The sequence below is a fragment of the Camelus ferus genome, chromosome 23, assembly GCF_009834535.1.
Source record: "Camelus ferus isolate YT-003-E chromosome 23, BCGSAC_Cfer_1.0, whole genome shotgun sequence".
Taxonomy (NCBI): domain Eukaryota; kingdom Metazoa; phylum Chordata; class Mammalia; order Artiodactyla; family Camelidae; genus Camelus; species Camelus ferus.
In genome coordinates this window covers 15,127,893-15,151,791 of record NC_045718.1, presented here as the reverse complement: position 1 = coordinate 15,151,791, position 23,899 = coordinate 15,127,893, and the positions used below count along the sequence as shown (strand labels likewise).

The following is a 23,899-nucleotide window of genomic DNA, read 5'->3' as shown; positions in this document are numbered from 1 at the left end:
ATTCACTGGAAAGTGCTCTGGAGGAGAAGGCCCATTGCTGCCAGGCCCTGGCCTCCCCCTCCCGCTCCCCCTCAGCCACCTCTGGAAGTTCCAGTCCCTCCCTGGCGGGAAGCACGTGCACTCTTAATAGAGCTGCCTAATCACTTGTTTAAACTAGACATTTGGTGCATAATGACTCCTGGCTGGGACCAGAAAAAGCCATCAGCCATCCTCTGCAGGGACTAGACCTACCGGCTCCATTGGCTGAAGGAGCAGGGGGACCCCCTCCCAGAGGCCATACCGGCTGTGTGGGCGAACCCAGAGATTGATGGGGGGGCTTTTAAAGGTTGGGCAAAGACAGCTGATGCTTCGCTCCCTTCCTTACCTGCTCTCCTACTCCTGGGCATGGGGTGGTCCCAGAACGTGATGGAGTGAGAAGGTGGGGAGGCAGAGTACTCCGGGCCACAGGACAGCTCCTGGACCAGTCTCCTGTGCACCTGCCCTGGCACCCAGCTGGAGGAGGCAGGAAATCTGGCACAACCTAAGGCTTCCCAGTCTCTGGGAAGTAGCTAGAAAGCCAGCCAATTTGCTATTTGCCCAGAGTTTTGAGGTCTAGGGGGACAGAGAGAGAGAGGCTGGAGAAATATTAGCCACAGCTGTGTTAATTATTATTGTTTTTATCATTATTACAGAGGAGAACGTTCCCCTGTTAATTTCCTGGGAAAATAGCGGTGAAAACGAGCTGGCACCACCCAGGCCTTGAGCCCAGGGGAGCAAGCAATGGCAAAATACAGCCTCCAAACCCGCTGCCCTCCAAGCTGGTTCACCTGGCCGGGCACCGCGTGTCTCCACCTGCTGCCTCCCCAACTCAAGGGCACACACTCGTGCACAGATACACACACTCATACACGTGCTCACATACTCCCGTGTGCAGCCCCAGGAGAAGGGAGGGTCCAGACCCCCCTGGAGCACTTGTTCTCATCTCTCTGGAAGAAAATTAGCCAAGATATAGCAAAGCCATATGTGAGTCGAGTCGGAGGGGGGAAGACCCCTGCTTTAGTTGCTCTGGAGATTTCTGTCGATAAGCGCTTTTGCACACCCATCCCGTAGGCTCCCTCATGGCCTGGCACTGTGCCGAAGACTGAGGGAGCAGTGGCATCTCACTAGCTGTGGGACCCTGGACAAGTTGCTAACTTCTCTGAGCCTCCATGTTCCTTCAGTACCCACTCTCAGAGAGTTGTGTGGGTTCGATAAGAAATAAGCTTTGTGAGAGGCCCAGCAAAGTAAGCATTCAGTGAACTGTACCTATGAAAATTCAAGGCAGATATTCTTATGCCCATTTTATGGGTGAGAAGAAACTGGGCTCAGGGAGCTTGTCCAATCGTTGGTAAGTGGTAGAGCTGGGGTTAGAATGCCGCTGTTTCCCCGGGAGAGTTACATGCTGGCAGCGTGGACCTGGGCATCCATCGAGCTGGCCCCCTGGCAGCCCTCTCGGCAGCCGGCTCTGTCCTCCCTGGCCTGCCCGCAAACATGGCCACCCCTCTGGGGACTTCTCCAAAGGGTCACTTGGACAGCACCTGCAGCTGTGGCTCGGTCTCTGCCGGGTGGGGGCGAGGGAGTCAGGATGGGTAGAAACCCTAGAGCCACATGGGAGCTGCAGGGTCTGGCCAGGGGTGGGGAGAGGATGGTGATGGGTGAAGAGCAATGTGGGGGAGGCCCAAGAAGCGAGGGGCATGTTGAGAAAAGAGGTGGTGAGTGGGGGAACGCAGTTGCACAGCTGGCTGGGCTCCTGGCTCCGTTTGTTTGCTGAGACTCCTGAATGCCCCTTCCTGTAAATAAACATAAAGAAAACATCCTTAAGCTTTGGTGGCAAATCCAGCTATTAAATTTATGTCTCAAATATCATGTGATTATGAATTTATGAATTATATCTCAAAGCTGTTATTTATATATAATTAATAATTATATAGTATATACATATATGCTAAGCATGCACTCTACCCCTGAGCTATAGCCTCCCCTCATTTTGCATCTGTTTTAGCTAGACAAGGCATATGTCATTGCCCCCAGTTTAGGATTGGGAAAACTGAGCCCAAGAGGACAGTCTACAGGTCTGGAGGGCAGGCACCGGCTGGGGCTCTGAATGTTTGCAGAGTGGAAGGCATTCCACCCCTTCCTGGCGCAGCTCTGGGCTCCTGAGGCTGACCAGCTGCAGAAGCTGAGGAGGCCCCGTGGCTCAGGAGCCCACTGGGTCCCCAGAGGACAGTGGGCCTCCCCAGAGCTGCCCGGGCCTGTGCCGGACTCCCCTGTGCTTGCTCACATGGGAGGGACTCTCCCAGGTGAGGACCCGAGGAGGCTGCCAGGGGAGGGCAGCTTCAGAGTGGGGTCCTTGGCAGGCATGGGAGCCCCAGTCACCCTTCCGCAGCCCGCTTGGGGCAGATGAGCTGTCGTGCGGTTTCTTGGCAAGTCGTGCCTTTTTTATTTCAACCTCTCTCTCACCCAGGAGGTTCTTCCCCACATCCAGCCGCAGCATCCTATGGCATTTCATCTGGTTTCCTGATCTTTGGTTCTTAGAGGAGATGGATTTGGCTTCAGGTCCCAGCCAGACCCTCTCCCTGGGGCGACCAGGAAGACAGGTTGGACACCCTCAAGCGTGTCGGCAAGTTCTCGGGGCCTGGGTGTGACCTTTCAGGAGGCACGTTCACACATTCTAGGTGTGATGGCTTAGGAGGTCAGGGTCCTGGAGAACCCCTGGTCCCACCCCAGCTTCACCCTGGAATTAATCTCCTGGTTGGGCTCCTGGAGTGGAACCCATTCTGAAAGCTGAAATAGGAAAAGATCAGTCACCTTACGAGGTTAACAGGGAACCTTGGCCCCTGCAGTCATGACTGTTAGAATCTGAAAGGATCAGAGACAGCTCAACGGCAGTCAGGTTTATTGCAAGAAACCCTCAGACACGTTCTCCAGTTAGACCTGCGCCCACCAGCTCTCTGCATACAGCCTTGGTTATTTATGCCTGGGGGTAGGAGCTGATTGGTGAGTTCTTATGCAAATGAGGGCTGCTGACCGTGAGAGGGGCGTGTCTGAAAGAGATGGGGGCGTGTCTGGTGACCTCTCCGGCCAGTAGTTCTCTCTCAGGTCCGGGGAGGGTTTTACAGGCAGAAGGTGGAAACTGTGACTTGCGGTTGTCTAGGTTTGTCCCGAAATGGCGGCAGATCATCAAAATGGAGTTGGTCTTGTCTATCAATGACTATTTACAAGGTCCTGGGCGAGCTTCTTAACCTCTGTAAGCCTCAGTTCCCTTATCTGTAGAATGGGAATGCCAGCACTTCCCACTCCCAGGGTGTGGGAGGATTCAGTGAGACTATGTACAGGCAACACTGAGCCTGGTAGCGCTGTAAATACCGAAGCTCGGGTTGGCCTGACCTAACGCTCTGAGAGTGCCCCACGGACGAGGGTATGCAGATCAGTGCTGGGGATCACACCCCCACACTGTGCCTGCAGACCTCGGGCCAAGGCCTGACCCGCAGGCTTGGGGGAGCAGGCAGGCACAGTTGGGATCGCCCCTACGTTCAGTGAATGCATTCACGAAGCAGAAGGGAGGCCAGGAAAAAGCAGAGCAAAGAAAACCCCAGCAAATTCTCCTCTGTCCTCCCTCAGCTCGGCAGCTCCTGGGGGAACTGAGCTGCATAATACAATGGGATTTAATAAAATGCCTTTAACTCACAAAGTTTGTCTGCTGCCAGCTCCTTAATTAAATTGCTTAATGCTGCTTTGCGATGGCAGCACAAACTCCGGTGTTTAAAGAGCACAGTGTTGCCATGGCACTCTCCCGACAGGGCCAGCAGGCTGTGGAGGAGCATACAGATGAGGCACAGGGCCTGGCCCCTGCCCGCAGTGTCCGCCCCACCAAGCGCGCGCGCGCGCGCACACACACACACACACACACACACACACACACACACACACACACACACACACACAGCAATAGACTCTGGTCTGGTTTTCCTGGGAAAGGATTTAATCCCTGCTAAGAATGCTGAGCCGGGGGCTTTAGAAAGGGGAGACTCGGGGACATTTGAGCAGAGCAGGGCTGGCCGACTGGTATGGCAGTGGGTCCTGGGTACTTGGGGCAGCCCTGCGAGGCCTGAGCAGCGGGCTGTCTCCCCAGCCACCCACTCCTGCTGCAAGCAGCCGCCTCCTTTTCCCCAGATGCACCATACAAATACACTTGTCTGCTTGTGCCACGACCCAGGAAGGGTTGGAAAACCCTGCACAAGAGTCCGATGAGTTTGATGAGAAAGAGGGTGTGTTTTTTTTTCACAAATGGAAGGTGGAGGAAAGAGAAATTCACTTGCTTATGGATTTTTTTTTTAGATGCAGTGGTTCTCAGTCCTAGCTTCACCGCAAAACCAGTGGGGATTTTTTTTCTCCAATATTTTATTATGAAAGTTTCAAATGTACAGCAAGTTTGAAGGAATTTTACAGTGAGCAACCATATACCCACTGCCTAGATTCCACCATTAACCCTTTACTAGACTTGTTTTATCCCCTCTCTCTCCATCTCTCCATCAGTCCATCTTATTTTTGATGCATTTCAAAGTAAACTGCAGCTGTCAGTACATTTTTCCCTAAATACTTCAGCAACGATGGAGTTCAACTTTATTTACAATTTTGTTTTTCTTTTGGTGTAAAATTTACATACAAAGAAATTCTGGGGAGTTTCTTTTTTTTTTTTTTTTTAATACAGTGCCTGCATTCTACCCCCAGAGATTGGTTTAATTGGTCTGGAGTGGGATGTAGGCATCAGTATGTTTTGATAGCTCCCCATATGAACCTATGGTGTAGCCAGAATTGAAAAACAGAGATAACAGGAGGCAAAGGAATGTCATTTTTATTTTCCCCAAGGAGAACGTGGAGCTCTCGTTGGCCTGTCCCCTGCTTACCCTTCCAACCCCACGCCCCTTCCCCCGGTGCTCTCCGTGTGGGCATCACATGTCCACGTTCATGCCTCTTTTAGGGTGGACATTCTGTGTACGTGTGAATTCACTCATTCTCATGTTAGCATCATAGGGTCTCATCATCTAATGTGTATTTGCCAATGGTGAAATTCATACCTGTTTCCAGCTTCTGCACAAGTCACAGCAGTGAAGCCGTACAAATTTTCCTTTGATGATCAGGGTACTTACGATGCCCGGGGTTGTGGCAGTGGATGGGGGGATAGTGATGCTAGTGGAGGGTGTCCTAAGTGATGTGTGGCGCTGGCAGTGAGCCTGGGTGTCTCGTGATCACAGCTGAGGGCAGTGGCGACAGTGGGGCTGGTGATATTAACAGAGATGATGTGCTGCAGGTGGGGTGACCACCGTGGTGGCTGCAGGTACATCTCAGGTGACAGTATCGTGGTGGTGGTGGTGGTGATCAAGGTGAGGCTTCTGATGTGTTCCTTCCTGTGAGGGCAGTGCGTACAGACGCTCACTCACCACACAGATACCTGCCTGAGAAGAACATTGGTTGTCATATGGTCTGAAGGTTGGTCCCCCATTTGAGAACCCCACTGCTGCAAGGTGCGGCTCCTTCCAGAATTCTGAGAGATCACCTGAGAACCTGGTCCCCACTGGAGCCCTGGAAGAAGCCCGGACAGAGTGGTGGCAGCCCCATGCTCAGCCACCCTGTTCCGTTGCACTTAAACAAGACACAGCCCCAGAATTAAGTACAAGTGGCTCATTAGGAACATCTACTTAAGATGAACAGCTCTGGGAGCCAGCCGGACTTGGGATGCCAGCCATCTCATGATCGATACAGATTTTATTTGCTGCCTGCGTGGTTTCCTGTTCCTTTCATGCCTGGTAAGCTTGAGGGAGGACAGGGGAAAAGTGCTCTGGTTCCTCCCTTAGCCCAGACATAGGGGTACCAAGCCGCAGCACGCCTAGCTCTCACCGCAGTCCTTAGCTGGCACCCCTCCGCCTTGTCCTGGGTTACTGGGATGAGGATGAGTTTAAGCTGTGAATTACTACTTAAAAAAAAAGACCAGGAATTGATGCTGAAAAATACCTTAAAATAATGTTATTCAACTCTTTCATCTTACAGATGAGAAAACTAGGGCCAAGTGGGCAGTAAATAAAATCCCTGTTGAGAACAACAATCAGAAATGCCCTTCGTGTATGTAATATCTCTAACGCGACAAAGATACCTCACAGCTGTGCTCTGATTGGATTTCTGGACCAGCCCTGCTAGCCGGCAGGGACCTTTCTGGCCCACCCAGCAGAGGGCTCCTGAGCCCCTTCTTTCCAGTAGCAACGCGCCTCGGTGATATTCGTGTGGCGCTTACAGCTCATCTTGCATATTTCACACTCATGTTTTCATTAGATCTGAACCGAATCTCTGGACAAAAGACAGAAGGCACAAGTCTTAGCCCCATTTTTCAGAGGCGAAAACTGAGGCTTATGGAAGTTAACATTTTGCCAAGCACACGCTGTTAGTAAGTGGCAGAGTGGGAGCTAGAATCCAGGATCCCAGCGTGAGTTTCCAGGGGCTGCCGTATCAAAGTACTGCAAACGGCCCGGACAGCTTAAAACAACGGAAACTTAATTGTCTCGTGGTTCTGGAGGCTGGAAGTCTGAAATCAAGGTGTCAGCAGGGCCATGCTGAAACCTGTGGGGAGAGTCCTTCCTTGCCTCTTCCAGCCTCTGGTGCTGGCTCGCAGCTTCAGCAGTTCGGTCTCCAGCACCATGTGGAATTCTCCCTGTGTCTCTGTCTCAGTGTCCAAATTTCCCTCTTCTTGTAAGGACACCAGTCATTGGATTAGGGCCCACCCTAACCCCACATGACCGCATCTTTACTTGATTACATCTGCAAAGACCGTATTTTTAAATGAAGGTCACATTCACAGGTTTTGGGGGTAGGACTTCGCTGTCTCTTTTGGGGGGACACAGTTAAATCCATAGCAGCCCCTGATCCAAGCCAGCAGCCTTCCGCAATGCTGTTTGCATCCTGTGCTCCATCCGTCCGTTTTCTCCTCCCCGTCTTCCACTACCAAGGCTGAGGTGGTCCCCTCTCCTGCAGTGCAGAGAATGGGGCTGGCTGGGAGCACTTTTCATCTTCCACTCTTCCCGAATGATTACAAGCTACTAAGGTGGAATCATGAAATATCGCCAGGCTTTTTGTCTTTTTTATTCCCAGACAGTAAAAATCATTAAGGCTTGCTCTTAATTAGTTTCATTTCGAAGCTTCTAAATATTGATTTAACCTACACTCCTTTGTACTTGCCGCAGTTACTGAATTATGCCTGTTATTGATCGTGGAATGGAAGTGTTTCCATCCAGCAGGCTCTGGGCCCTGGGAGACACTGGTCTCCCAGTGGGTGTGCAGGACTCAGAAGGCAGGGATGGGCTGGGAGGAGGGAAGCCCCTGACGGACTGGAAACGGGCCTTCCCTTAAAGAAGGGTTGCTCAGCTTAGGCTGGGGGCCAGTTTCTTTCTCTTGGGTTGTTGGCCCAGGTTCAAGGGAATTTGAATAAGAAGTCCGCTGGAAATCTCCCTTTCCATTCCCAACCCAAGGAGGGCTGGGCAGTGGGAGCCGAGTCCTGGCTTTACCAGCGGGGTGCTCTTGGGCGAGGTACTATCCTCTCCCATCTGTGACATGGGGCTAGTAATCCCCCCATATTGTAGCGTGGTTATGAGCATTCAGTACAACCGCTCATGTCAGACACCAGACGGGCTCATACACAGTCCTCAGTCAATGGCTACCGCTATTAACACTGCCGTCACACTGGGAAAATAAGTCTGGACTCGGAAGCACACTGTATCTTTTAGCCCTGGCTCCATGCCTTGTTCATTGTTTCAGTTTTTTTGTATTTGGTGAGGGAATGTAATTAGGTTTATTTATTTATTCTTAGAGGAGGTGCTGGGAATTGAACCCAGGACCTCATGCATGCTAAGCATGCGCTCTACCACTTGAGCTATACCCTCCCTCCAATTCCTTGTTTGCTGTATGATCTTGAGCAAGTCACTTAATGTCCTTTTCATTAAAATAGAGGTAAAGGGATCTATGACCTTGCAAGGCTTTTGTGAGAGTCACATCGGATCATGGAGATGGAAGAATTTAAATTTCAAGGTGTGCCCGGTCATGATAGATACTATTATTGTTGGCTGTACCAGTCACTGCCTTCGGTGCCTCCCCGGCTGCCCTCTGCCTGCAGCATCGTGTCCAGACTATTCTGGTGCCAACCTGCTGCTGCAGCCTCTTCACCTCATCTACACTCTTGGGAACTAAAGGGGACCACTCAGTTCTTGGAATTCACTTCATCATTTTTATCCCAGGACCTTCACTCCAGGTGTCCCCAGCATGTATAGAATGTCTTCCACCAACTGTGCATCTGCTGACCTCTGTGATCAGGAAACACTTTCTGGGGATTTTTTTTCTGAGGGGGTGGTAATTAGGTTTCTTTGTGGACTTCTACTTGGAGGAGGTACCGGGGATTGAACCCAGGACCTCTCGGGTGCTGAGCATACGCTCTACCACTTGAGCTACACCCTTCCCACCCTGGGAATTTTTTTAAAACAACTTTATTGAGGCACATTGCACACCATCAGATCCACCCATTCTTTGTGTATAATTCAATGACTTTAGCCATTTCCTCTAGATTTTTGCCCACCTTCCCTCAGGAGGCAGAATCGTGTTCTCTCCCCTAGGCTGGGCCCCCGTTGCCCTTGGTAAGTGCTTCTGTGACAACTTGTATCGGACTTAGAAGAGTAGTTGCTTTTGTTTTTTTTAAATCTGTGACTCCCACCTGCCCCCCCATAACCTTGTACTCCAGCCCCGCACAGTGCCAGCATGCAGTCGGTGCTGTCTTAATGCTCATGGGGTAGGGAGTTTCCTTGTGGCCAGGACAAAGAAGGCAAGAAGGGTTGAATACTCAGCTCTTATCTGTTAGGATAATGATAAGAAGCTCATGATACACGCAGTTTTCACTGAGCATTCCTGGCTGGCACTCCTCTTGTTTACAGAAGTCTCGTCTCAGCTGGAGGGGCCTTGGAGATGATCTAGCCCAGTGGTTCTCAGACACGGGCATACATCAGAATTGTTGCCGAAGGCAAGTTTGTGTGCCGAATGCACCATGAGGCCAAACAAACTGAAACAGAGTCTGGAGCAGAGAAAGGTTTACTGCAGGGCCGAGCAAGGAAGACAGGGTGGCTCATGCCCAAGAAAACCCCAAACTCCCCGAAGGGTCTCAGCAAAGCCTTATCTAAAAGCCACATAAGGGAGGGGGGTCACAGGGTACATGATCAGCTGTGCACAGTCCTCTCATTGGTTGATGCTGAGGTAACAGGATGGTAAACACTATTAATCCCCAGGCACCAGAAGGTCTGGGGGCCACATTCTCTCGATCATCAAGGAGTTAATTTCTTCCCTTTGGTGGTGGTTTGAAGCGTCTGAAAAACTCAGGAAATATACATGAGATCCTGTTATCTGGGTACTTCAGAGAGGAGCTGCAGCAGAGGATACGGGGGAGGGGTCTGACCCTGGAAGGCCGCCCAGGGTCCTGCTGGGTTACAGAATCTCCAGAGGGTTTGCTCAAACACTGGTAACTTGGCCCCATCCTCTGAGTTCCCGATCCTGGAGGTCTGCGGTGGGCTTGAGAATCTTCTCTAACAAGTTTCCAGGTGCTGCTGATAACTGCTGGCCCAGGGGCCTCAGGGTGGGCTCTGGCCCAACCCCCTCCCTTCACAGAGAAGTAAGAGGACACGTTCCAAGGTCTGTCCCCAGGCTGGGACTGGAACTCAGCCCTGTCCTGTCTAGCGTCCTCTCCCACCAGTGCCCGTACTCTGACCTCTGCTTCAGAAAGGCTGGATGTGGGTGCAGAAGGTCGGCTAGGGCTTCTGACAAATGCTCTCCACAGCCCTGACCCCGAGCTGGGGAGGGGAGAGTGAGGCGGGGCTGCTGCGGGAGACGCCTGTGTGGGGGCTGAGGAGGGGAGCTGAGGAGCGGGGAGAGCCCTGGGGCGGCGGGGGGGGGGGGGGCAGGTGAAGGAGTGGGCAGGGCAGGCCTGCAGGAGGCGATGAGGACTGGCAGGCCATTCTCACTGCAGTGAAGGGGGGAAAACTGCCACGGGGCCTCAGCTGCAGCCATTTATCTGGCAGGCCTGCTGAGACAGCTGACAGGGGAGCAGGCAGCCAGCCCCACCGAGACCAAGGCTCCTTCCGCCGCGTGATTTATCTCTGAGCTTCATCTGGCAAACCTGCTGGTGAAACGAGTCTCCTTTTCTCTCCGCCTCATCAATTTTCATTCTGATTTCATTTTCCTTTTCCTTTAGAAGAGCTTTGGCCTTTCTCCTTGTTTAACAGGTCTGTTTCCCATTTGTTCTGCCTCTTTCCCCTCAGCCACCCAGGCCCCAGACCCTCTCACGGCACCCCTCCACAACCCCCACCATGCACACTTTGGTGTTTCCCTGGCCATTAGTTCTGGGACCACAGGCCACAGAGTTGCCCTCGAGGGGCTCACTGTCTGAGAGAGGAGTTGAGCATCATAGTGGATGCGGGTTCTCTGATGATGGGAGAAGGAGCAAGGGGGTGGGCGGTGGTCAGGGAAGAGAGGAGCTGTGTGAACTGAGACTTCAGAGACGGGAAGAAATTCCCAAGGTACACAAGCAATGAAAGGGACTCCTGGGCAGGGCCTCTGCATGTGCAAAGGCACAGGGGCAGGAAAGAGCATTGCTTGCATCTCTGAAGCCTTCCCAGTCCTTCTGCCTGCCCTTGCACCTAGCTCTCAGGAACCCACTGTGTCTGAAGGGCTGTCCTGGGGGCCTGGCTGCAGGAGGGAGCCTTTCAGGGATGCTGCAGGGTCTGCCCAGCCCCTCCACCTGATTCTAGGAAGGGCAAGGGGAGTTACAGGGAGGGAGGTGGGAGAGGCTGGTGGTCACCATCTGGGCTTGGCTGCCCCTCTGGCTTGTGGCTGTGGCCAGTGTAGGATGTCTGTGGGCTGCCATCAAGCTGGGACATTTAGAGGTCTGCTAGGAGGGGCCCTCTCGACCCATCCAAGGAGCACCAGGACAAACGGAGGAGCTACTCACCTGAGCCAGGAAGAGTGGGCTGCTTATTGGATGAGAGTGTGTCAGACATTGGTGAGCTACAAATGAACTGAGTTCAAGGGCCTTCTAGAGTCCTGAAGACCAGAAAAAGGGTCCCAGTTGGAGGCCCCAGGGTGTGCTTAGAATTGACCCAGGAGAGGTCAGTTCCATTGGGAAGGAGGGTCAGCCTGGGGTGGAAGGGTTCCTAGGGGAGGATGCCTGCATTAGTGACCACACGACCATGGATGGGCCATCTGGTGTGGGCCTGGGACACAAGCGGTTTAGATAAAAGGAACAAAAGGGATAAAAAGAGAAGGAGACTCTACTGAGTGCCAGGCACTTAGCAGGCATCATCTTTTTCAGATTCCCCCTCATGAGGTAGGCTCTCTCCCCACATTACAGAGGGATTAAGAGGAGGAACCTAAGGATTCTCAAGGTCATTCAGCCAGCATCAGGACTCAAGGGGAGCCAGCTCCGAAGCCCTTCTTCGAACCACTAACCTGAGCTCAGAGAGGTGGGTGGAATCCTCTGAATTTCCAGAGGGGACACCCTGAGGGAGCACCAGAGACTGAGGATCATCGTAGGATCATGTGGAATCCAGAGGCAGAAACCTGAGTCAGAGAAGTGCCTTCTCCACAGAAGGAAGTGGCCCGAGCCAGGGTGAGCGCCTACAGAAGATGCGCTCTGGGCCGAGGTGTGTCTCCTTCACAAGGCGAGGAAGGAGGCAGAAGGAGCCTGAGCCTGGACTCTGATCCGCCTGGTCTTCAGAAGCCCTGAAGCAACCAGCCCACCTCCTTTCTTCCTGCCCTGCCCTGCCCCTCCTGTAGACATTTTGTGAGCTCCTACTGTGTGCCAAACTGCTGGGGGAACTGGCAGCTTGGAGCACAGTTTCTTCCCTTGAAAGTCTTGCAGTCTGGAGGAAGAGACAGGCAGATAAGCAAACAGCCAGGAGCCCAGCAGAGGTGTAGAGGCATCAGAGAAGGTTTCCTGAGGATGGGCAGATAGTCAGCAGAAGTCTGGCAGCACATGGCGGTAGGACTCAGCCCGGTGCTGCTATCGGTGCCCAGGCAAGCTGGCTCCGCTCCCCTGCCGCCTTTTTGGTGCAGTGCAAGCAGACAAATGACTTTGTGTGCTACCTACTGGCACCCTCCACTCCTAATTAAGAAATAACGAGGCAGGCTCCCTTCCAGGGATCCGAGCGCTGACACCTCTTCCCCGGGGCCAGCCCAGAGACCTACGGATGTAGACGTTTCTTCCTGGGAGCAGGTCCCTTCCCTCCCAGGCTAGGAAAGGGTTTTCACTGGAACGTTGACGCCTCTTACTCCAGAGAGGAGCGGAGGGCAGGGGTAGACAAGACAAACCTCATCCTTTCCCCTGGAGATGCCCTCCCAGTGTCCTCCCTGCTCTCCTCCAGTCTCCCAACCATCCTCCACTCCTAGAAGTCAGCATCTGGCACCAGAATCACAGAAAAGAAGAGCTGGGGTATGAGACACACCTGGGTTCATGGGCGGGATCTACATTCTCTCTTTGGGACCTTGGTCTGATCCCTTAGCTCCACTGAGCTTAATGTTTCTCTAAAAAGTATCTACTTACTGGGTTGTTGGGAGGATGGGCTGAGGTAGCTAAAGTGGCCAGCAAATAGAAACCCTGCACAGAGAAGACACTCAGAACACCGTACCTTCCCTCTGACACTTTGAGTCATGTCATCCTTCCAGCGTGTCAGCTAGAAGGGACTCACCTCACCAGAAGAGAAAGGCTCTGCAGAATAATGATTTTCAAGCCTTTACTGCTGTGACCCAAGGGCAGAAATACATGATTTTGCATCATATCCCTGTCCGTATGTGTGAGTGTGTAAAACAGAGGAAAAGACATTTCAAAACCATGCTTAGTCTGGCTACACACAATGCACTCTACTTTCTATTTCTTTTTTTTTTTTTTTAATGTGGATTGTTATTCACTTTAAATTGTTTTCTTGACCCACTAATGGGTTGCGATTCACAGTTCATGGCGGTAGAACACCTCCCACCCCTACCGGGAAACTCTGGCTCTGAGAATACACAAATCAATAACAAACCATCCTTTCCTCCAGGAGCTCACAGCCTCAGCTGAGAAAACAGACTCACAGAATGACAATAAGGAAGGAGTTATTACAGTGGAGGTCTGTTCAAAGAGTCTCAGGAACTGCAGTGGACGTAACCACCCTTCTAGGAGGGACTCTGGGAAAGTGTCACAGAGGAGGTGGCATTTGGGACACGTTTTTATGGCTGGAGAGGAGTTTGATCACTGAAGTTGGTGAAGGGCTTTGCTGGTGGAGTGAGAGGCCTGAGAAGGGGAATGAAGTAGCAAGCCTAGTTTAGCAGGAGTGTGGAGTGCCTGAGGACCAAGAGATCACTCGAGGGTGAGGAGGAGACACCAAACGAGGCAACCGTTAGGGTCAAAACAAGCAATGAAGCGGGAAAGTAAGTGTGCTCTCTGTGGTGGGTGTGTGTGAGGTGAGACAGGGATGGGTCACGATGGCGGAGGTTCCCAGTCTGGAGACTGGTGGGTGGCGGTGCCACCTGACAGCAAGAGCAGGTTTGGTAGGAGATGTTGGGTTTGGGACAAGTTGAATGTGAGAAGCCTCCGACATGGCCAGGTGGCGAGGTCTGGGGCAGTTAGAAGTGAGTCAGCGCCCCTCCTTCCTGGCCGCTCCCTCATTTGTCCTCACACCTGGTGCCCCAGACTCTGTAATGAGAAGACCTAGGGATCTGGCAGCGGGAAGGGGGCAGCAGGGCTGCTCCACGAGGTGGCCAAGCCCGAGCAGGGCTTTGGGGAAGGGCTGCCAGTGGTGGGTGGGGCCAGGAGGTCATCCTGTCATCTTCCTCCTCAAGACAGCAGGGCCCTGGCAGGCCCAGGTCATAAGGATTCCAACCAGAGAGGAGACTGTAAGGCACAGAGCAATTTCTAGCTATGGGAATTGTAGAAAAAGAAAGAGGAATAAGAGGAATGAGTCTCCCTTCCTGGAAATCACTGATTAACTGTGAGACCCTGAGAAGCTAGAGCCACTATGAAGCAGAGGATGCATTAAGTGAATTTCAAATCTGGTGCTCTAGAGTCCGCTGAAACTAGAGTCAACTCTTTCCAAAGACCCTGGTCCCAACTGTGATGGAGAAGGAAGAATTCTGGGCTTAAAAGATGATGCTGATTGATGATGACGATAGAAGTTAGGACAATGGTTAATTCCAGGTGGGGGCTGGACACTGGGAAGGACCACATAGGAACTTCAAGAGGGCTGGAAATGTCTGTATCTTGCTCTGGGTGATGATTGTACTGGTATCTCCTAATGTGGAAGTTCAGCAAGCTGTACACTTGAGATTCATGCCATTTATTCTCTCTCCTGTACATGTGTTATCTCCTGTACATACGTCAATAATGGGGGGAAAGCTGACTACAAAAGGTGAGAGATGAGAAGTTGGGGCTAAGATGAGAGGCAACGGTAAGGGGGGCAATGAAGGCAACTAACAGGCACGTCCTAGACCCTATATCCTGTGCTCCTCACAGCCCTTCTGTGAGAAGGTTTCATCCCTAACTCGGCCCAAGGTCACCCAGTGAGCCAGCAGCATTGCCAGGCTCAAACCCTGAACGCAGAGCCCAGGCTCCTTCCACTGCACCACTCCTCCTTTGCATAAGTTATTTATGGAATTCAGACTCTGGAAGGCTAGATAAATGCGGAGGTCTCCTCCAGCTCTGAGGTCCTGGTTGTCTGTGATTAAATGGGAGGCGGGAGTGAGGGGCCATGCTCACCTCCCAGGAGGAGCTGGAGGCCAGGTGTACAGATGGAGTGCTGGCCTCCCTTCCCGCTGCATCCCCCCCCCCCCCCCCAGGGCTTATCTGCTGGCGAGGAGGCCGGAGTTTATCAACGCTACACTCAATTATGCTGCCCATCTGTCTCCGCAGCTCAGGGGGACCTGGCACCGAGGCGGCGGGCCGGGAAGGCTAGGCAATCGATCACTGCCCTGCCCGCTGCTCCTCCCTCCAAAAGGCTCCAGGCTTGTGGGGCGGAGGGGGGATGCTGGGCGAAGGCTGCCGGGAGGCGGAGGGGAGACAAGGATTGGGGGAGGTGGTAGGAAGAGACTGCATCCAACCACCACCGGGAGGAGCAGCGTTGTCGGGACTGGCAGGAGCTCCGGGACTGTGCTGGGGGCGGGGGCGGGGCCAGACACGGAGGGGCGGGAGGAGAGCCGCGCTGGTTCCCGACAACAGCTTCTCCAAAATTCTTCATCTAGTGCTTTGCCAAGTGTCGTAGTTCAATGAGGAGTGTAAGAGATCAATTCCATACTTTCTGCTAAATCCAGAGCAGCTGTCCAGAAGAGGTGGCTCCGCGGGGGCTTGCAGTGCCAGCCCTTCCAAGAGAAACTTAGTCCCTGGAAGTGGGCAACCCTGCTTCCCCGACTGTGGCCCTGGGGCTTTCCCTCTCCTGTCACTGAAGGCCATGGCTCCAGCAATCCCTGCACAGAGAGCAGCCCCTTTGCTTCTTCTGCAAAACGAGACTAAGAAATCCCTTCTCTGCCTCCACCCAGGGTTGATGGGAGGATGACACGCTTCACTGTTTGCCTCCACTCACCAGTACCTTCTGCCTGTTCAGTCCTACACCTGGTGCCGTGGGGACACAAAAAGGATGCAAGCCATGGCCCTGCCTCAAAGAGCTTGAAATCCTGTTGGGGGAAACGTACCCGCGATAGTCTGAACTCCCGCTCAACCCGGGAGATAATAGATAAAAGACAATTAGCTTTCTCTGCAGCTCCCGGCAGAAATTGCTAATCAACCTTGCATGAGTGGGCCATGTGCAAGACAGCTTTAAGTGGTGATGGCAGGTGAGTGGGCAGCTCCGAGTTCCATCTTGGGAGGGGCTGCGTGCTCAGCACTGAGGGGGAAGACTTGCCTGGGCCTTTGCCGAGCCTTGGGACCAGAGGTGCACTAGACGTGAGTCATCCGGCCACTGCCCTTCTCTGGAAACGCCGAGCCCAGCCCTGGGCTCCTGGATGGGGGCCAGGAGCTCCAGCCACAGGGACACGGAGGAGGGTGAGCCTGGGGTGAAGGGAAAGGTGTGTCTCTAGATGCTTTTTGGGGGGAGGGAGATTAGGTTTGTTTATTTATTATTTATTAATGGAGGTGCTGGGGATTGCACCCAGGGCCTCACACACACTAGGCATGCGCTCTACCACTGAGCTACACCCTCTCCCCTGGACATTTTTAATTAACTTTAATACGGCTTCTCAGTCCCTCCGTACAGTTGAGCGTCTACAGGACAAAGGGGCTAGGTCAGAGGTGTTGGAGACAGACCCCGGGGCTCAGGTGGGGTCTCCAGGCCTCTCCACCCACTGCAGCCTTCTCTCCCTTTGTGAACTGTCTTGGGCTCTCCTAAGCATTGTGCATTTGTGGTCCTGCCAGAGTGGCACTCATAGAGGTGTGACATTTTATCTATTTCTGCTCACAGCTCTCCACCCCACCTGGCAGGGGGGTGGGCGCGACACTGGGTCCACAGTGGGCAAGCTTAATAGGGCCTTACTGAGCCCTGGGATTCAACTTCTTAAAAGTCCTATAGCTGGGGAGCCTCCCAGCCCTGGAGGATGAGGAGAACACTTATTGAGCTCTTTCTGTGTGCACCACATTCAGCTCCTTTAATCCTAATAATAAGCTCATTTTATACACAAGGAACAGATGCTCAGAGAAGTCAACAACTTTTCCTAGGGTGCTCTGTTAGGAAGTGGTAAGTAATAGTAAGATCTCTTTGCTGATGGGTTCTGCTCTCTCAGGTCAGTCCTGGAAAGGAAGCAGAGGCCACTAGTATGTACGTGTGGCAGGACCACAGACCTAGCTCCATGACAGGGCCATCCCAGGGCTCAGCTTGTCTCTGCTGCCTCTCTGCCACATGGCACACTGCAGAATCCCCACCCCACCCCCTTCCTGACCACCTCTCACCGGCTTGGATAGCTGAGTTCCCTGGACTCCCCTCTGCACACGTATGCAGGTGTGCATGCGTGTGCACGTGTGTTTGTTTGCCCAGAGTTTTACGTGTCAGTATACATACCCCCCACGCAAAACCTCTGTGCATTTTCAGTCATGTTGTTTTTTCCACCTTCAGAAATAGCTGCAGAGGAAGGTGGGAAGTAGTCAAATGTAAACAGCCATGCGGTTCCCGTGCTCAGGGGAGGTCTTCAGTGGCTCCCACCCAGCCCCAGCATCCTGGGAGTGAGATGAGGTGGGCAGCTCAGAGACACCTGCCGAGAAGGTGGTGGGAGACACAGCGCCCAGCTTCCCACAGCTCCCTGGAGAGGAATCATCTGCCTCGGGGGCAAGAACAGGCACCCAGCCTGCTGCTTCAGCAGCCAGTGCAGCCCAGGGTGCCCAGGGTACAGACGTCAGGGCCAGACGTGGGGGCAGAGAAGTCCAGTGTCAATGGCACAGCCTCTGGATTCCTGTCTCCTGCCACTTACCAGCTATATAGCTTGTGCCAAATTCTTTAACCTCTTCCTAACCTCAGTTTCTTCATCTGCAGATGGGAGGTATTAATGCTTATCTTGTAGACGCTTTATGAAGGTTAAATGAAATAAGAGATGCAGAGTCTTTGAAGCGTCCTGGCAAATCGCAGGTGTTCAATAACTATGTGCTTCTCTGATGCCTGCAGCTGGAAAACCATCCAATCAGACCTCCACTCAAGAGTCAGAGCAGGCTCAGGAGGCCCTGTTTCGTTCCCCATCTTGATTCTTGGCCGAGACTGCACTCACCTCTAGGGTGATGCAGCCTGGCTGTGGGGTCTGGTAGAGAACCCGGATTGATTGCTCATACCCAGGAGGGAGGAACGGCTTGAATTCTAGATTGGGATGGGGGTAGGGGCCCAACCTCCTGGAGGAAGGGGCCCTGAGACCACAGAGATTGAGTCATATAAACCCTTACTGGGCACCTGCCCTGGACTACAAGGATGATGATGAGCGAGACAGGTCCCCAGCTGGGGAGACATTTCCATGTGATGTGGTCAGGGCTGCAGTGAAAGCAAGAGGCAGGCCCCTTAGCCATCCAGGGGTGGGAGGGTTAGAAGAAGCGTTCTGTAGGAGATGACTAACATTAAGTTGAGTCTTGAAGAACAAATGGGGGTTGACTGGGAGACTGAGGAGGAGACAGGGGGAGGGGGTGTGTCAGGGTAACTTCGACCTGAAAGGTTGGTCACGGTGGGTCAGCAGGGTGGCAAAAGCCAGGAGAATTAGCTGAAGCCAAGTCACATAAGGTCTTACCCGCAGGGCTGACGAGCTCAGACCCAGGCTTCGTAGCCCCACAACCTCCTCCTGGCAGCTCGGCCAGGCTGTTGGGGAAGGGGAAACCCCTGCCTCCAGTAGGGAAGTTGGCAAAAACCAAAGCTGCCCCCCACCCAAGGAGAGCCTCAACAGACCCCAGACACAACCACCCCGCCCCAGCCTGTCTGGGTGTGGGGTCAGGGTTCACTGCCTTTCAGCTTCCAGTCCCAGGAGCTCACTGTGGGATTTAGAAGCTGAATTTGTTTCTATCACTCTACCTACACCATTCAAAGGGACATCTGAAAACTATTGCTTTATTCCCCATTTACCCAGTGAGCCAAGGAGGAGGTGGGGAGAGATGTGAGAAAGTCTGGAGAACCTACTCCACATCTCTCTGGGCTCAGAAGGACTCTCAAGATGATGATTATTCCAGCCGCCCCTCTCCTCCACATACACACACCCCTTTCCTGAGTTATTCTGAAAGCTTCTGAGGCTCAGTCTCTCTCTTGGTCCTTCCCTGAAGACTCACAGTCACTCATTCCCCCAACGGATCGTATAAAAGGACAGTAAAGCCTAAGGACTATAGGACAGAACCCAGGAGCCCTGGCTCTGACCCTGTCCACCCCTCCCAGATCCTTTGGCCTCTTGAGTCAAACAGAGGAGATGTGGGAAGAGGGAATAGATTCTGCTTCTCTGCAATCTCCTTAACCCTGCATCCTCTTCTTCCAGGGCTGCCCAGACAGGATGTGGCAATGAGTGAGCAGACCCTGCGCCAGTGGACAAGGATGGAGAGCCACACCCAGGAGGGCCGGAAATAATGCCCACCCATCCCCACGTAGAATGACTACCCTGGGAGGGTGATTCCTTCCGCCCTGGCAGGGCTGCTGACTCTCAGCCTGCAAACCACTTCTGCAAAGAGCAGAAGGACTCAAGACTCTTCTTGTGGATGGTCCCCTGCCCTGCAGCGCCACCATGAGGCTCCTCGTGGCCCCCCTCTTGCTGGCTTGGGTGGCTAGTGCCACTGCCGCTGTACCCGTGGTGCCCTGGCGCGTGCCCTGCCCCCCTCAGTGTGCCTGCCAGATCCGGCCCTGGTATACACCGCGATCATCCTACCGTGAGGCCACCACCGTGGACTGCAATGACCTATTCCTGACGGCCGTGCCCCCCGCGCTGCCCGCGGGCACACAGACCCTGTTGCTACAGAGCAACGGCATTGTCCGAGTGGACCAGAGTGAGCTCGGCTACCTGGCCAACCTCACAGAGCTGGACCTCTCCCAGAACAGCTTTTCAGACACCCGAGACTGTGATTTCCGTGCCCTGCCCCAGCTCCTGAGTCTGCACCTGGAGGAGAACCAGCTGACCCGCCTGGAGGACCACAGCTTTGCAGGGCTGGCCAGCCTGCAGGAGCTCTATCTCAACCACAACCAGCTGTACCGCATCGCCCCCAGGGCCTTCTCTGGCCTCAGCAACCTGCTGCGGCTGCACCTCAACTCCAACCTGCTGAGGGCCGTTGACAGCCGCTGGTTCGAGATGCTACCCAACCTGGAGATCCTCATGATTGGCGGCAACAAGGTGGACGCCATCCTGGACATGAACTTCCGGCCCCTGGCCAACCTGCGCAGCCTGGTGCTCGCGGGCATGAACCTGCGGGAGATCTCCGACTATGCCCTGGAGGGGCTGCAAAGCCTGGAGAGCCTCTCCTTCTATGACAACCGGCTGGCCCGGGTGCCCCGGCGAGCGCTGGAGCAGGTGCCTGGGCTCAAGTTCCTAGACCTGAACAAGAACCCGCTCCAGCGAGTGGGGCCCGGGGACTTTGCCAATATGCTGCACCTCAAGGAGCTGGGGCTGAACAACATGGAGGAGCTGGTTTCCATCGACAAGTTTGCCCTGGTCAACCTCCCCGAGCTGACCAAGCTGGACATCACCAACAACCCCCGGCTGTCTTTCATCCACCCCCGCGCCTTCCACCACCTGCCCCAGATGGAGACCCTCATGCTCAACAACAACGCTCTCAGTGCCTTGCACCAGCAGACAGTGGAGTCCCTGCCCAACCTGCAGGAGGTGGGTCTCCATGGCAACCCCATCCGCTGTGACTGTGTCATCCGCTGGGCCAATGCCACGGGCACCCGTGTCCGCTTCATTGAGCCACAGTCCACTCTGTGTGCCGAGCCCCCAGACCTCCAGCGCCGCCCAGTGCGAGAGGTGCCCTTCCGGGAGATGACGGACCACTGCCTGCCCCTCATCTCCCCCCGCAGTTTCCCCCCCAGCCTCCAGGTGGCCAGTGGAGAGAGCCTGGTGTTGCACTGCCGGGCACTGGCTGAACCAGAACCCGAGATCTACTGGGTCACTCCAGCTGGGGTTCGACTGACGGCTGCCCGGGCAGGCAGGAGGTACCGGGTGTACCCCGAGGGGACCCTGGAGCTGCGGAGAGTGACAGCAAAAGAGGCAGGGCTGTACACCTGTGTGGCCCAGAACCTGGTAGGGGCTGACACTAAGACGGTTAGTGTGGTTGTTGGCCGGGCTCCCTTGCAGCCAGGCAGAGACAAGGAACGGGGTCTAGAACTCCGGGTACAGGAGACCCAGCCCTATCACATCCTACTGTCTTGGGTCTCCCCACCCAACACCGTCTCCACCAACCTCACCTGGTCCAGCGCCTCCTCCCTCCAGGGCCACGGGGCCACTGCCCTGGCCCGACTGCCACGGGGCACCCACAGCTACAACATTACCCGCCTCCTTCAGGCCACGGAGTACTGGGCCTGCCTGCAAGTGGCCTTTGCTGACGCCCATACCCAGTTGGCATGTGTATGGGCCAGGACTAAAGAGGCTGCTCCTTGTCACAGGGCCTTAGGGGACAGACCTGGGCTCATAGCCATTCTGGCTCTCGCCGTCTTCCTGCTGGCAGCTGGGCTGGCGGCCCACCTCGGCTCTGGCCAGCCCAGGCAGGGAGTGGGGGGGCGGCCTCTCCTTCCAGCCTGGGCTCTCTGGGGCTGGAGCGCCCCTTCAGCCCGGGTGGTGTCTGCACCTCTTGTCCTGCACTGGAATCCAGGGAGGAAGCTACCCAGGTCCTCAGAAGGGGAGACACTGTCACCACCATTGTTGCAAAATTCCTGAAGCTCAGCCTGTTCTCAGAGGTAGAGAAGTATCTGGGACTACTATTTACCAAAAGGGACGCAATCTGGGCCAGATGCCCTGCCAGGAACGTGACACGGACTCACGAGCTTGAGGCCTGGCAGCTGGACCAAGACAGCTGGCTCTGTGGCCCCAGGGGGTGCCCCTGCAGCCTCCAGAAGGCCACCCTTACCTTCTGGGCTCCTCTGCTGCCATTCTGAGGAGCATCTCCAAGGAAAAGGAAGCACTCTGGCTAGAGCCTCCCACCTCCCCAGTTGTCTATATGCCCAGAGGCTCCTGGGCCTCTGCCTGGATGTCCGCTGCCTGTGTCCCCAGGCCCTTGGCCCGCAGGCCGTGCCCCCTCCTCTTCTCTGTCTTTGTAAAGTCTCAGTTGCTTGCTCCTTCCCCTCCTGGGCAAGGGCTGAAGGAGGCCTCTCCTCCCCACCTTGGGGGACTGCTCCCCAAGTGGGCCCCCAGCTGGATCTGAAGGACATTTGGGAGCGGGATGCCCGGGAGTGCCTCGTCCCGGCAGCCCAGGTCGGCACCTCGAGGTGGACTTTCTACAGGCAATTTTGTACCTTCGTGGAGAAATGTGTCACCTCCCCCCAGCCGAAGTCACTCTTTTCTCCTGTTTTGTAAAAAAAAATAAAAATAAATAAGAATAACAATCATAAGGGGAGGGGGAGGAAATGAAAGGCAACGAAGGAAACCTTTGAAGACTGAGTATAACTAAAGAGTTCCCTGCTCCGAATCTTGTCAAAGCCTGAGGGTGACAGGGCAGGGGCTGGGATGGGACAGGAGGGAGGAGAGGAGGAACGCGATGCAAGAAGGCACAGGTTTTCCCTCCAGGCTTGAATTCTGGCCTGCCAGGCGCCGCTGGGCCTGCTGCCCGGAGAGTCCCTGCAACTGAGCAGGAGGGCTAAGGGAAGAGGGAAGAGGCGGGGTGGGGTGGGGGGGGGAAGGTGCTGACAAGAGAAGGAAGGAGCACAGGAGGCAAGGAGAGGGCGGGAGAGGAAAATGGGGGGAAACCGGGAGAAGGAGAGAGTGGAAATTTCCATCAGCACACATCGGCACCCCTTCCCTTTCTGCGATAAGCAATTAACATGCCAGTGCAGAGGAAGCACTTCCCAGCCTACTTCTAATTAAACAAACCCAAGAGGCAGAGTCATGCCGAGAACTGCAAATCATCAAGACAGCAAGAACTTTGGCTCACTGGGGCAGGAGGGGCAGTGGGGGGTGATGGAGGATTTGGGAAGGGGAGGGCTCTGGGACAAGGAAACTGCTGCATTGATCTTTCTAGTCCATTTCAGTGTAATTTGCAATGAGCCTGGTTTGCTTTTGCAGTATTTAAAGAAACAAAAACAAAAACAAAAAAACCCGACTGACCTCTTAGGACCAAATGTGAAGGGCGGCATCTGTTGGGAAATAGAGCCCAGGGGCGGTGCCAGAGCAAGAGGCCACTGGACCACAGCGCTTTTTTCTGAGATGAGTCTCTTGACACTGAAAAGAAACATGTGCCCCTGAGGACTGTGCGCTATAGACACATTTAGCAGACTTGTTGGACGCCACCGTCGAAGTGGCAAATGTGTACACAGGTGGAAGTCAGACCAGTAGACAGAGCATCAGGCCCCACGGAACCGAGAAAGAACACTCACCCCAAGCCGGGGGGTGATGGTCCTCCCTCGGTGAACACAGAGCCGGGTTCTCCGAAGGCCTTCAGACAACAGCCAGTTTAGGAGCCTTTTTCCTCTCAGGCAGGGGTCCTCACACGTCGGCCTGCATCAGAATCACCTGAGGGCTTGCTAAGCACAGACGGCTGGTCCTACCCCCAGGGTTTCTGATCTCCATCTGGGTGGGACCTGTGTTTCTAACACATTTTCAGGTGATGCTGTTGCCACTGGTCTGGGGACCACACTTTGAGAACCAGGGATCTCCAGCCTGTGGTGGCTACAATGTTTCTCTCCTTCTGCTCCAGCCCCAGCTTTTTTATAGACAGGGGTATAGGTTATGGCCCCAAGTGAGAGTTGAGGGAGAGGGAGGTGCTGGAGGCTGGCCCATTGGCTCCTCCATCCTCTACTGGTGGGCTGCTCAGCCCCAATTCAAAATGACAGCCTTCTGCCCTGAGGTCAGAGGCTCCATCCACGTGTGCTCTTTCCCACAGGCAACTTACATGTTCTTCAGGGGAGGGGCTGGGAAAGCATAGACGTGAGACACACATGCTCCCCTTGCCCTTCCGGCACCCGTGGCTGACAGTCCTCAGGCCTCCCAGGGTCCTTTCCTGATGCGCTTTGGGACCATCACAGCCATGTTCTGGGCAGCCATGCTCACGAACTGGGGCGGGCCTGTGGGATCCAGCCTGCTTGCCGTCAGTGAGGGCTGGAGTCATCCTCTGTGATACAGAAGCTCTGTGGGAAAGAGGCAGGGATGGGCCCGTGCTGACCACGGAAACCCGGAGTCAGAAATCTACACCTCTCCT

General features: G+C 54.3%; 1 protein-coding gene across 7 annotated transcripts in view; it reads left to right on the top strand.

Annotated features, from left to right (window-relative positions):
• Window positions 1–22,110, top strand: part of LRRN2 (leucine rich repeat neuronal 2) — a 60,421-nt gene extending 38,311 nt beyond the window's left edge. For 3 of the 7 annotated variants that reach the window (XM_032466989.1, XM_032466991.1, XM_032466990.1), the window contains one exon: window positions 19,045–22,110. In XM_032466989.1, the coding sequence (XP_032322880.1) occupies window positions 19,288–21,426 (2,139 nt within the window). In that variant the 5' untranslated portion in view covers window positions 19,045–19,287 and the 3' untranslated portion in view covers window positions 21,427–22,110. Of the gene's footprint in view, window positions 1–9,506; window positions 9,518–15,603; window positions 15,898–15,927; window positions 16,106–17,261; window positions 17,286–19,044 lie in introns of those variants that run through there. The other 4 variants (XM_032466992.1, XM_014557269.2, XM_014557270.2 and 1 more) reach the window with 4 other exon arrangements.
• The last annotated feature ends 1,789 nt before the right edge of the window (window positions 22,111–23,899 follow it).